Raw genomic sequence first — 15,152 nt, 5'->3', positions numbered from 1 at the left:
CTAGAAAGTTCTAGAATAGTTCAGAACCTTCAACCTAATCTAACCTAACTTAAAATTTCGAAAAATTCATCTCTCCATATATTTGCGCATATTTCCAACCTTTTTACATCCACCCCCTTGACAGGATGAGATTAAAACAGGATATTTCTTCGAATTGTAATCGATTTATCCTTCTAACGTTGATTAAAAACAAAATAGTTAAATACAATTTCAATAAAAAACGAAAATCTGCCAAAAAAGTTAAAAAAAATCTACGAAATAACCAAACATTACTCATTTTCACTTTCAAAACAATGTAGTTTTTTATTACGTAGCTTTCATGATTTTCAATTATAAATACTACATTCATTCATCTACATTAAGTATCTCACACTATTTGTCCATAATGGTTTATTCCACTGCAGTATCGAATATCGAAAATGGAAATTGACAACGATAGGTGCATTATTATTACAGCACAGTTGTCGATGGTCAAAATCAATATAAGCATATTAACCGGAAATACTTTACCAAAATCCTACTAGGTGACTAAAAAAAAAGACCCACCAAATAAAAATATGGGAGGAGAAGTCATTGAAGTCGTCAGTATTGATACTTTGTTGACTAAAAAAACCGCGTGGGTTCCAATATTGATCGTTTTTGCTCACGACTTTCAGCTTTTTGGGTATATATAGTTTTCTTACAAATAGCCATCGATCTTTTTTGGATACGTCAGGGACCATCATTCCTTTTTAATTTTTCTCTTGTTCCGATGTGAACAAGAGTAGAAATGACCCATTTGGGAAGAAAAGGAATTCTATATATTGCTTTGCTAACGACAGCACACTATAGTCCCAGGTCAAAGATTAATACATTTAAAGGCTCTCTTATATTCCTCCTCTCCATGCTCCAGATTGAAAATTGTATATAAGCATTGGGATATTGTATAATCAATCGTTCTACTTAAGTTCAAGATTAGGTATATTCAGACCAATTAGGTATCTAGGCCAATAGGGTACCTAAATGTCAATTATGTAGTTGAAATCCAATTAGGTATCTTAAAACAATTGACCAATTAGATATTTAAAGGCCAATTATGTATCTCAAAATCAATTAGACCATATATGTATTTCAAAGTCAATTAAGTATCTAAAGGTCAATTAGGTATATTAGGACCAATTAGGTATCTAGACCAATAGGGTATTTATATGCCAAATTTGCATGCAAAGGCTAATTAGGCATCTAAAAATAATTAAACTTCTATAGACCGATTAGGTATTTAAACAATTAAATTTTTGAAGACCAACTGGGTATTTAAAGATCAATTAGACATCTCAAGGTCAATTAGGAACCTAAAACCAATTAAACTTTTGAAGACCAATTAGGTATTTGAATGCCAAATAGGTATATAAAGACAAATTAGGTAACTGAAGGCTAATTAGGTATCTCAATATCAATTAGTTATATCAAGGCCAATTAGATATGTAAAGGTCAATTAAGTATCTAAAAGTCAATAAATTAGGTAGCTAAAAGACGATGAGGTATATTAGGACCAATTAGGTGTCTAGATCAATAGGGTATTTAAATGTCAAATTTGTATGCAAAGGCTAATTAGGTATCTAAAAACAATTGAACTTATATAGACGGATTAGGTATTTAAAAGACAATTAGATATCTCAAGGCCAATCAGGTGTTTAAAAACAGTTGAACTTCTAAAGAACAATTATGTATTTTAACACCAATTAGACATCTCAAGACCAATTAGGAACCTAAAAACAATTAAACTTCTAAAGACCAATTAGGTATTTTAAGACCAATTAGCAACCTGAAAACAATTAAACTTCTGAGGACCAATTGGGTATATAAATGCCAATTGAGTATTTAAAGGCCAATTAGGTATCTAAAGGACAAACGGGTATCTAAAGGCCGATTAAGTACGATTTCAAAGATGGCATTTCGACATAAGATAACATAAGATTTTCAGACGTACATTAACAAAGGATTTTCATTTACCAATGCAAGAATTATCAAAAAAATATATTTTTGCCTTCCTTATATGTGATTAGGTACGTTGCATGAATAAGAATAATAAAATTAATTATTAACAAGATTAAAGTCACGCCAAAGGACAATCCAGTGTCCCTCATTATCGTTATTAACTTTTATAACTGTTATTGCTGAAATGATTACACTTAATGACGTCTAATTTATGATGGAAACGCTCGGAGCCGTGAGAAAAAAAATCAAAAGATCCGACTTTTAACTATGAAGAGATATTATATTTAAATGAAAGGTTCCTGATTCAACTTCGATAGGTACCTGAAATGACCATAACAGAATATCAATGTAATCCTTATGCAGCATCGCATTAAGTAAAAAATCGTGTAATCGCTGTTATTTTCTTGCATGGAAGAGTGTCGTAAAAGTGAGAGGAGGTCAACAGCACGCCGTATCGACGGTACCACAGATACGGTACTAACTGCAGTAGTAAGATGATGACCGAAAAAAAGCATTGAAATATTGTTTGTTGTCGGAGTAAATGAAATTCTTGCTGTAGAAGTAGTTATTTATTTCGATATAAATTCTTCGACTTTGATATGGGTATCCAGAAATTTGAATATTTTATGTACATACGACTTTTGTTTTGATTCGCCGAATTATTCGTATTTATTATTTATTACCACCAAGAGCGTTGTAAAATCTACTTTCGGATAACATATCCACAAATGGGCATATAATAAGAAACCGTTCCAAAATTTTTCCTGAGAAAAATTCTTTTTTATATTTAATTCAGTCCGAATCAACAAACATAAATTGTTAAACAACGAAGATAAAACGTTCAGTTTGACTAGAGCCATGAAGATGATAGCACAGCTTGCTATCGAAAGCGCTCGCATATAATAATTATAAATAAATCGTATTATATTATATTATTAAAGTAACTTTTTGTTAGGAGATTCTGTAATGTTCCGAGGATCATCTTCTGCTTGTTCCAATAAATTTTTCATATTCACTTTCAAAAGCGGCGATACTTTTACGTTGCTCACTGTCAACAGTATATGTCAACCGCACACTGAACACTGAGTCATGTCCGAGATACGGCTAGCGCTGTGTGTCAGAGTGAGGAAAAGGGAGCCACACATACTGGCGCCGTTATGCGTTACGCTACCAAGCGATTTACTCTCCCATAAGAAGTCATCACTTCAAAAAAAGTCTCAGTCATTCATTGGAATTATTTCTCGGATAACATTTTATACAATAGCACCGGGATTAATTTCGAAAATTTCAGAGGAGCCCAATTAATCGCAAATGAAAGTTTGGAAAGTATTACACAATTGGATCCTGCGGTTTACAAACATCAGTTACAATCTGTTTTATGTTATTCAGACCTAGTTAAAAAATCTATTTTTAAATTAAATTATCACGTCAGTTATTAGTAATCTCAATGTGGAGTATATACACACATTTGAATAAATAAATCCGTGACTCATATACGCCGCATAAAAAGCGATAATAGCGCAATTTACCTTTTCATTAGTGTCAACATTTTTCGTCGCATGTTTTTGAGAAGGCCGATAAAGTAATCAAACTTTATTATGTTGATAATGGAAAGTAAATATTCGGCGGTAAAATAAATGTCTTCAAGAAAGACAATTCTCGAAACTTTCAACAGTAGTTGCACCATCAGTATAGATATTCACAAATTCATCATAAGAGTACTGATCGGAGTGCCATGTCAACTCTATGGTATAGTCGAAGTAATCTATATTGTGAATACTTAAAGCTATCGGCGCCCTCAACGGCAAAAAAACCAATACAAAGAGATAAAGCCGCTGCCAGCTAGTCCACGTGGACTGAAGAATTGGCGGTTCCTACTGGATGATTTTTACTAACCCAGTTTTATGATTGGCTGAAGAGTATAAAATTGAATTTTGAAGTCATGTTACGGTGACGAATAGAATGCGAGCCGTCGTGTTGTCAATGTTCAGTTCAGGAAATGATCGCGATTTGAGTGTTGAAGTTCGATATTGGTGCAGTTATAATTACTTAAAATTTTGTTATCTGTTTAAAATGTGGCGTCCTTGGACAAGTACTAAAAGTAATAACGAGTGCGCTAACAACGAAGACTTTTTCCTGTGTAGTGATTCCAATAGCGCTGCTGAACAATGCGATACCAGTGAATAAGATTTGGATGCATTTGAAAATTGAAACACGGAGAGTATTTCTCAATGTATATAAGAATCTACATCTCAAGTTTGGTTCTTTGAAATTATGTGGAAAAAAACTAATTGTTCTTTTAGATGATTTGATTTATAGCCACTTTTCAAGTACGCCCACTGACTATATGTGCAAAAATAAACATGTTCAAAACCTAAAAATGAGATTATTAGTTTCATTAGTTTCAAAACTAGCTGGAATATATGTGACAGTTTTTTGAGTTTCGATTCTCATAAACGTTTTAATAAAAAGACTACCTGTAAATTATGAGCAATTTGGAACTAGTTGCTTTGCAACAAGAAAACGTCTACCGAATGACATATGCTGCGTTAACGTTCATAATTATTTAATTATTCCGGTTTCTGCAGGTTCTCTTGGTCGCTTTCCCGCTAACCTGTATGAGACAATGGAGTAAAAACAAATCTTTTGTTTTTTCAACAAAATCTTCATTACTACTCCTCTGGTGGTTTCTCTATAACATCAGTTTTACTTAAAAGTCCGATAAATTGAAAATATGTGAATATTTTTTGTACAAAACTGGTCAAAATCCGACCTTTTTTCCCAGTTTGTTTTAAACGAATTTGGATCAGTTTTTCTTTCATGTTTGACTAAGTAAACGTTATTTCTAGAATGTGTTTTTATTTGCGACCAAATAGCAATAAACAAAACATAATTATTCAATGTTCAAGGAAGTTTTATAATGAACAATAGATATAGATACAATTAAATACTGTTACAAATGTATTATATACATTAATTACATTATTATTATTTATGATCATTAATATGAAAAGTACAATTAGAACATCTGCTGATATTAATACCTTCCGATGTTGAAGAGCCTCGTAATATATTTGAATTATTTGAGTTGACAATTTCATGGACATTAACATTCAATTCTTAAAGTGAAGAAGACGATGCTGTAACGCTGGAACTAGCTGTTGGGATTATTATTTCAGCAATAGCCTTTTTATAAGAAATAGATTGATCGATGTAACCCTCAGCTACTGTTGTAGACTTCCATCCTCCGTGCTTCTTAATATCCGATATATTTGTTCCTGATTCTGCTAGCAAAGAAACAGAAGACCTTCTGAAACAGTGACCTGTATATTCCTTTGGTTCCGGGAGGTTCAGAAGCTCAGCAATGGTAGAGGGCATTTTCCCAAACGTGTTTATACCAACTGGGTTGGCAATGTATTTATATTACTAGAGTTTTATTTACACCAAAGGTTCCAAACAGTGCATCATAAGTACTGTATTTATAATTTAAGTATTTCAGAAAAAACGTTGATGATTGATAACAGAGGGGCGTAATGCAACGTATTTATTAAAATAGTCAATGTTTTTTCCAACAATGGAATTTGACAAATTAATGATTTATCCATTAATTTAATGTCTTCTATTAATAAATTTATTTATTTGTTTATTATTTATTTACGGGTGAACCCCAATATTTGTTTACAATAAATTGTGTAACAATAAAAGCTTATACTATACTATACTAATTATTATAAATACCTTTATGTGTGTAACAAAACACAATAAAAATAACGACAGTATTAACTAATAAAATACATTTATATGACTAATGAGCGAGAGACTTCTTTTTTAAAAGTATTTTGATTTTCACAGAAAAAATTGACTTTATCACAGTAGTTATTTCCCAGTCTCAACATTTCAGATAAAGGAGAATGATAACCATAGTTGGTTGAGTGATATGGTGTGAAAAATAGCTTTTTTTGTCTAGCGGACCTCTGTGGAACGTTGAAGTTGATAAGAGATAGAATTTCCGGACAATCAATGAGACCAGATATAATTTTGAATAGATAAACCAATGTCGCAGTTGTTCTTCTATCCTCAAGACACGACAGAGATAATATACTCATCACTTCACTGTAACTGTATTCACCTATAACCAACCCTAGTTTGTATGCCATGGTCCTTAGAAATTTATTTTGCACATTTTCTAATTGTTGTTTATACTTATGGTAGTAGGGACTCCAGATGATGGTGTTATACTCTATGATAGGGCGTACTAAAGAGCAATATAATACTTTGGTTGTGAATGGAGAAAGATTGGTTGATGATCTCACAATAAAGCCAAGCATTTTTAGAGCTCTCATAGAAACAGAATTCACATGGTTGTTGAAACAAAGCTTGGCATCTAACAATATACCCAAATCCTTACACTCTTCTTTACATTCCAACATTTCATCATTCAAAAAGTATTTAAATTTTATTGGTGATCGAGACCTACTGAACATCATTGAGTAGCATTTCTTTGCGTTGAGATAAAGACAGTTTGCTTCACACCAATCAGAAATGGAGTTTATATCACTCTGAAGAAGATTAGCATCATGGACACTTTCTACAACTTTGAAAATTTTCAGGTCATCGGCAAATAACAAGATTTTTGAATTAGTGATATTTGAGCTAATGTCATTGATAAAAAGGCAGAACAACAAAGGACCACAATGTGATCCCTGTGGTACACCTGATTGTACAAAAAGAGGCTCTGAAACTGTACTATTCACTCTGATTGAGAGCGTCCAATTAGATAACTGATTATCCAATCTAGAATGTTACCGGAGAAACCAATGGCAGATAATTTTTTTATCAATAAGTTATGGCTGACTCTATCAAAAGCTTTTGAGAAATCAGTGTAGATAGCATCTACCTGCACAGACCTCTCAAGTGCTTGTGTTGTATAGTGCTGATAATAAATACAATAAGTTTGATGCTGTGGAACGTCCGGATGTAAATCCATGTTGCTCTTGTAAGATCAAGGGTTTACAGACATCCATTAATATTTTGGCAACAAGCTGATTTAAAACTTTTAGAATAACTGATTGAATACATATTCCCCTATAGTTTTCAACTTTTTCTTTCGATCCACTTTTATGAATAGGGCAGATAAAGCTCCGTTTCCAAAGATCAGGGAACGTGCCACTGGTCAGTGATTTATTGAATAAAATGAAAAGAGGAGTTGATGAAGTATATACACACTGTTTAAGGAAAAATGAAGGAACACCATCAGGTCCACTAGAAAATTTTGATTTCAAGTTACATATAGTTTCAAATATTTTTGCTAATTCCAATGTACACAATGATAAATCTAAAGTTTTTTCATATAAGAATTGCGTAGGATCTGGATCAGATTCCACGTAAACTGGCTCTTCACGCCGACAGGCTCTATATATTCCGAAAATAGTAGCAACTTTCATCATGAAATATTTTTCATCTGGCGCCTCATTTATAAACCTCTGGACTTGTTCAAACGTAAGAGTTTTTGTTTTTTTTGGACTGTAAGGGTTCAATCTCAGGGTTTTTTAAAAAGGGGTTGCTGCTGATCCAATGAGACACAGGATAAGGTGCGAAACAATCTATTTTCAGTTCGAAGGGGAGACAGAGTACTTATTTGGTTGTTGACTTAGTTCTAAAATAATTACAAATGTTTTAATAAAATAGTTAAAAGTAGTTAATAAAAACTTCACACACGTGTTACATCGTTTATAGTAATAAAAACCATTACCCACCTAAAATAATTACAGGCACGGGACTCGACGGTGAATCTTGTCCTTAAGGTAATTTAGAACGAAGTTCACTTTAAAGAGCAAACAAGAAGAATCTTCGAACAATCGAGCAAATATGGCACATCAAAAACCGTTCTCCTCAGGTCTCTAGAGACGAAAATGAATCTCGACAGTCGTTCATAAAAAACCTGACCCTGGAAATATTTTGCCAATGCAAAAAACCCGTCAAAATGAAATATTGGTTGCCTATCCCGCAGGGCATTAGGGCCATGTCTACTTATGATTAAGGACGGTAGAAAACTGTAAACAACTGGAATCGGCCTTCACTGTGGCGGATAAGTTACCGAGAAAATTCACCAGATGGCGAAACGGTACTAGTTAAAATGGAAATAAATGAAATAGATGTGATTTGTCACAGGACTACAACATTTTTCCGCTTTAAGAATGCTAGTACCTTGAAATATTTGCTTGTATTAACACCATTTTTAACTTGCTTCGCAAAGTTGATGAGTTCCATATTTTTGATTTCTCTTCTAGATAGGCTAAGTAGACGGTTTCGCTGAAATTTCCTTCGAAGTTTTCAAGTCTACACCAGCTAAGAAAATTGGAATATGCGATGTCGTACTGCTGAGCCGATTTTTTTTGTGTCAATTCAATTGAAGCTCTTTCTGCAGCCTCTTCAATATCGTCAAGTATACACAATTCCTCACTATTGTTCATTATTATGCAAGACATTAAGCACCAGCAAGAACTTTAAATGTGACTTTAAATAAAACGTGTGAGCTGTAAGCAATACCGTTTGTTCGTAACCAGGAGGTTCGGCATCACCTAACACGGCCTCTTCACAGCAAATGCGATAACATGAAAATAGTTAACTGACCAGAGCTGTCAAAATGTGTTCAAAAGTTGCACAAAAAACTTTGTATGATATTTGTGTTAGAAGTAATTTTTTTCTGTTCGTGAAATTGCTCAACTCGCTACGCTCGTTTCGCAAACTTTTTCACTCACAAAATGAAACGTTACTTTCAACACTCGTATCATAAACAGCTATTATTGAGATATGAATATCAAAACGGACAAAGCTTTTGAAACAACCTAATATTTCGTTTTAGGTACGCCTATGGGCAGTTCAGGTAACAGTTGATGTTTAAAATATGTTCAAAATATGTTTTTTCCGTTAACCAGCTATCGCACCCCTACGAACGACCATCCTCAGAAGTCGAAAATTGTGCGAGCTAAGGACTAACGAGGTCTTACCTTTCAACATGTGATTCCTAACAATTTTTCTAATTTACCGAACAGAAACTAACCAAAAAAAATTGTTTATCATTATCTCAGCACGTACAGCCTTTGGATTAGTAATTTTTCGATATCAACTATCGCACTGGCGGACTGCATAAACATGGATTTTTATTTGAGTCATCTCATGACAGAACTCCATTTGGATCTAATTTACATTTCATGGACTTACAGAAGCGATCGCCATAAATTATTTCACAGTCAACATTTAAACGTGTAGTAATGCCGCAACATGACATTCGAAATATTCAGTTTTCAGTTAGTTATTCCTGCAAAGTCCTGTTGATTCTTCCGACTGGTCTTTTTGCTCATTAAAATTCTTTACGAGTTATTGGAATGGTGTAGATTTACACATAAACTTGTAGCTTCGCTTGTCTTTAATATTAAATAAGTACATAGGCGTGGATTGCTATAAATAGAACTGGAAATTTCTCCATTACGAATGTTTCAATCACTGCAAGCAAAAGAGTGTCTTCTTGAACTTTTAATAGGTTGACTTTTTTCAGAGAAACGTTAAAACAAATACTCAATCTCGGTGAAATGTCCATGAAGTAGCGATATATTTTGAGAAATCTCACAAGTTGGTACTTGTCTAGAGAGGTTTGTTACAACGTGTATGAGATCTGGTAAAAAATAAGGTGATTGTTCAAATTTCGCGGCTTGTACATTCGATTAGCGATTTTTTGTTTTATGTTGGTACACTTGTTTCTAACATATACTCACAATTTCAGCTGTTTAGCATGTTTAGTTTGTGGGTGAGAGGCATAAAAGTTAGAAGTGTATGCAGGATTAAAAAAAACGCTGGCAAAATTGGGTATTTATTGGAAGTAAACCAACGATTTTTTCTCAAAATTCACTTAGATACTGGTCAAAAATGTGTGCCACAAGAAAAAAGTATTCAAATTCTCTATTAAATTCAAGAAATGGTAATTATATAACCTCAAAAAAAAAATTATGATCAAAATCGTTTTATTATACTATCATTAGAATTCAAAACTAAATTGGGTTTTATTATCAATGACTTGAACTCGTTATAATTTTTTAATTCTTACTTTTTAGTATTACAAGTATTACCAGTGAATATTGAATTGGAAATTTACATCTCAAATTCACTCGAGAAATTACATAAGAAAATATACAGCAAATGTAATGTAAAATTGCGATGGAAAGCTACATACCTAATTATGTGATAACTGATTTTTCAATATTTTGATTTATAATAATTTACATACATATTTACAACATGTTATATATTATTATGCGATTTCCCGTGATTCAAAACATTTACAAATCGTTGCGTAAATTTACAGTACTTAACGGTCACAAATTGCGAACGTTTTGGTATGTAATTTTACAAAAATATTTTTTCCGTGTATTCAAAAAGGAGTATTTCCTAATTATCTTTGTTGAGAAAGACCACATTATTATGGACACATACTACATAGAAAAGTTTTTAGGTCATGGGACTTGGGAATTTGATTGTTAAAGACCCTGACATTCTCACACTAAACTTCGTCACTGACCTACTATTCTATTCGAAATTTTTCAAAATCGACATTCATATACTGGAAGCCAGATATCATCGAATCTGTTCGGGCTACGGCTGGACCAGAGCAAAGATATCTTGATATTGTACAGACAATGCGTTAGGAAAATTATAGAAGAACTAGATAAACTTGAGGAACGTGCTTCGAATCTTTATGGAGACCTCGATAACTTGCTTAGAAAAATTCACAGAACTGTCCATATGAGAATCGCCCTTCCCGTTAGCATCATTTTTTCATTATTCGAAAAATTGTCGGACTTGTGGGTCAATATGCAAAATCAGGTAATACTAATGTCTAAACTGCACGACATTATGATCAGCTTGGAGGTGTACACCAGAAATCTGGACTACAACAAAGAATGGCTGGATAACCAGCCGGCTGTCACAGATGCCGAAAGACTAGAAAAAACCGCCAATTGTTCTCTCAAGTCCACCAATGAACAAGTACAAGTTTTTCGCATCGAGAACTTCCAAAACATCGACAAGGTTCGATTGCAGTTTCTAGGCTCCTGCTGCTGGAAATTTGTCGAAACTGACGAGGGTCTGATTCCTGGAAACCCAAGTATGGGCATCGTGAAATATAAAAACTTGAATTATGTTTTTTCCACTCCAGAAGCATGTGAGAGTTTCTCGAAGAATCCTGATCGGTACATAAGACACGTCTTGGATTTGGGAAGAAGAAAACCTCAATTAATAAACTTTCTGCAGCTGAAAGACCAGTTAGAGAAAGTAATGAACATCAACCAGTTAGTGAAACAGAAGAAGCTTGCCAAAGGAACAGAAAATAAAGGAACGATCTTGGAGAATATTTTTCCTGTCAATATTGATCCAAAATACAAATGGAACAGGTGGGACTACAAAAGAGAAGCTTTAATGTCGACCCAGACTATGAAGTCCGACTGCAGAAACACAATGGCGATTCAAACCTATCCAAAACAGACAACATCCACGCAAACCAAACGGGATTGCTACACAAACATCCCCAAGCCTTCTACTTTCATATTCGGGCTAAGGGGGAGGAAAGACGACAAACAGTTTCTACTCGACCTTACTCAAGATATCTCCTAATGATTGTACGAATCCAACGCCTCATTGGAATTGCTCAGGGGCATGGATATGTCGTAATCACGTTGGGGTCACCAATTATGGAATTGATTCTTGCTTAGAATAACTCAAAATACTTTTATTCAAAATGTTAGTTTTTGAAATAATCAATTTTAACAATCTGACTTTTTCTTATTATGACAACCTTATGCTATCTTGTTTTTTATAATAAAATATATCGACAGCTATAGGAACACATATGCAGGACGAGCCAGAATGGTCACCACACTTGAAAAATCTCACAACAAATACAATAACAAATCAACTATGACAAATGTGAAAATATGTTTATGAGTAACCAAGACATTCTCCAACAAATAAGTATTAAGTTGAAGGGTATTGATGAAAAACATTGTTATTTTGAAGGCGGTATAAATAGATATTCCTTTGAATTATACCGTTAACAAACACACTGCACCCATCAATAGGACCGACTTGGCTTTTTCCACAGGAAAAAAATTATTACATTATTTTCTGTTGAGAGTTCGAAGGCCATGGTAGAGAGTTAGTCTTAGTGTTGTGATATTCTTCAGTTTACTTCGAAAGCGTGTTAAATAAAAATCTAAACAACATGGAAGCTAGTTGTCCCAATAGTCCCTTAATTTTTTTGCCGCATGTTTAATAAACACCCTGTATTGTAGAACAGTACATTCTTTTTACATACAAAACGAAATACGTACATTAAATAAAGTTTTGTCAGTTATTCGTGAAGACAGGTTTTTTCCTTTTCCTGACATAAGAACTAGATTATGGAAGATATTACAAGAGCTGAACTTCACTTTCGTAAACAAGATGGAAAGAGCATGTTGATAGAAAAATCAGTGAAGGATAACAAACTATTTAAAAGGAATAAAGAAAGCCAGAACACTTGGTAAATCAATTTTTCATTTGGATGAAACATGGGTCAATGAGGGTTATACCGTCTCGAAGGTTTGGCAAGACCAGAATATCAAAACTCTAAAGTGTGTTTCTCAGTACAGCCACACTTTTCTACTTCTTGAGAATGGCTTTAAAGTCAAAGCCGAAACGTCGAACAATACAAAACTTTTGAGCGCAGTTCAACTCGAAATTCAGATATTCAACGTTCTAACCGCGGAAACCTATTCTACTTGTATACTTATCTGGTGACGTTTCGAAGAAGTTATCCATCTTCATTATCAAACCTACGATCAATTTGATATTACCCGTGTCAATATTAATAATATAAAACTGATTTATCAAATGCAGTAACTTTTGCCTTTTTTACATTTGTATTTAATTTTGAATTTAATATTCTGATTATTTCATAGATCTGTAGAAGGTAAATAAAAAACTATTTCATATGTAAATTGTCCTTCTTAAAATAAAATATTCAAACAAAATTATATATATTTAAATTATCTTCGCATTATACTGAATAAACCATTGGAAAATTTATATTAATACCCCCAGTCCGTTGCCTATTAATACTAACTTTACCGCAATATGAGAAAAACCGTCGGCCGCCTTTTTCAATGTCGTTTGTCGTAACTCACTATTTCAAATACTCGTTAGCGGCGTCCTCAAGGGGCGTAGCGGGTAGAAATATCTCAGTGACTTTGTGCCACTTGCCTGAGACGAACTATGTTGCTTTCTTTGGTGTACCGGCATGTTTGCATTTTTGAAATTCTTTCACTGAAAGGACTGTGATAGATATTTTACAGATTATTTTAAATTTGCCGAAAAAACCATGACGTTAACGACATGAAAAATTACCGACCTATCATAAGTGTTGAGAACCATGTTGACTATCCCAACACAACTTGTCGAAAATTATGAATACATAAAAGAATTGATTTGGGATATAGGTCAACTACTCTATAATAATATGAATTGTTTCCACAGAAAATAGACTCAACATAGGATTTGTAAATGACACAATACCCGGGACATATAAAGGAAACGACCCCAATTGTATATATCTACTTACTCTTCGTTCAAAAGCTCCAAGCATCCATGATGTCCCCTGTATACGCTGGCAGACTGATCAATGACGTCAGAGAAACATGTACCACCACTGGACTTGCACATGTACCCTGTAGTTACGCAGGACGGAAGATTGCAAAAACATCTGACGTAATCTGAAAATATAAAGTGACGTTGAGTAAGCTTTTTCACCACTGAAAACAGATACATTGGAGACAGAAAAATGCCTTCAGAAACAGACTTTTGTTTATATTGAAGTTAAGTTCACACATCGTTACGTGATTGAAATTTTAATAGAAATTACTCAGTTTCACACTAAAAAATCGGTGTAACTGCTTGCATAAAGATAATATAAATATAGTTTAAAAAAACTAAAAAACACGCTTTTAAAGAATATCGAACTAAAAGTTAAAAATATTTTTTTTTAAATAAGTTTAAAACAATAACAATAACAAAAAATATTTTCAACTTTTAGTTCGATGTTCTTTAAAAGCGTGTTTTTTAGTTTTTTAAACTATGTTTATTTTTCATTATTCAGTTTCGTATGCTATGAAAGCGTGTATTTTAGTCTTTTTAAACTATAGTTATTTTATCTAAACTTTGGAATCAATCAGCCGTATATGTAAAGTGAGCTCGAATTATATCAAAGAAATTACGTACAGAGCCATCTGCTCGCGAATAGATCAAGCACTAATGTCGACATACCAAGGATGTTACGTACAGCGCCATCTGCTCGCGAATAGATCAAGCACTAATGTCGACATACCAAGGATGTTACGTACAGCGCCATCTGTCCGCGAATAGATCAAGCAATGATGACAATATATCCAGGAGGTGACCTACAGCGCCATCTGCCCGCGAATAGATCAAGCAATAATGTCGATAATTCTGTCAAACACATATCTCGAACTTGAGAGTTACAAACAAACAAACAAACATACATACATACAGACATATATACAGGTGAAGCTAAAAAAACATGTTGAAATAAAAAAAAATACTTTTATCAAATGAAGAAATACATGTGAAGTGAGTTCGAATTATATCAAGTAGGTTATGTACAGCGCCATCTGCCCGCGAATAGATCAAACAATAATATCGATAATTCTGTCAAATACAGATCCTGAGCATTCAAACGGGAAAGAAGAGTTGCAAAAAACAAACATACATACATACAGGTGAAGCGTGTTAATGTTAATAAAAAAAAATACTTTTTTCAAATGAAGAAAATGCATGTGACGTCAGTTCGAATTATATCGAGGAGATTACGTACAGCGCCATCTGCCCGCGAATAGATCAAGCAATAATGTCGATAATTCTCTTAAATGCAGATCCCGATATGAAATGAAAAGGAGAGTTATAAACAAACATACATACATACAGGTAAAGCTATAAAGCGTGTAATAATACAATTCCAATTACTACGCCAAGGCTGACTTGAAATCATTTTCAATTCGATTCTAATTCTTATGTCAATCATCAAGTGAAATTATCAGAAGGTTTATTTCTGTTGGAATTACGATCGATAA

At 33.5% G+C, this 15,152-nt stretch overlaps 2 protein-coding genes across 2 annotated transcripts in view; one reads left to right on the top strand and one right to left on the bottom strand.

Moving 5' to 3' along the window:
- The window catches only part of LOC141484830 (uncharacterized), a 92,644-nt gene that overhangs the window by 21,745 nt on the left and 55,747 nt on the right, over positions 1 to 15,152 (bottom strand). The window contains exon 2 of the mRNA XM_074180273.1: positions 13,628 to 13,778. Coding sequence (XP_074036374.1) covers positions 13,628 to 13,778 — 151 coding nt within the window. The remainder of the gene's footprint in view (positions 1 to 13,627; positions 13,779 to 15,152) is intronic.
- Positions 10,678 to 11,658, top strand: LOC111516778 (cilia- and flagella-associated protein 206-like). Its single transcript, XM_074180274.1, has one exon. It carries the CDS (start codon positions 10,777 to 10,779, stop codon positions 11,641 to 11,643), a length of 867 nt encoding a protein of 288 aa, XP_074036375.1. The 5' UTR covers positions 10,678 to 10,776; the 3' UTR covers positions 11,644 to 11,658.

Source organism: Leptinotarsa decemlineata, unplaced genomic scaffold (genome assembly GCF_025532065.1).
Source record: "Leptinotarsa decemlineata unplaced genomic scaffold, Ldec_3_MD MMD2_tig00026294_RagTag_RagTag, whole genome shotgun sequence".
In the NCBI taxonomy this organism is placed as follows: Eukaryota; Metazoa; Arthropoda; class Insecta; order Coleoptera; family Chrysomelidae; genus Leptinotarsa; species Leptinotarsa decemlineata.
Note: the sequence above shows the minus strand (reverse complement) of the source record. Positions and strands in the feature narration are given on the sequence as shown.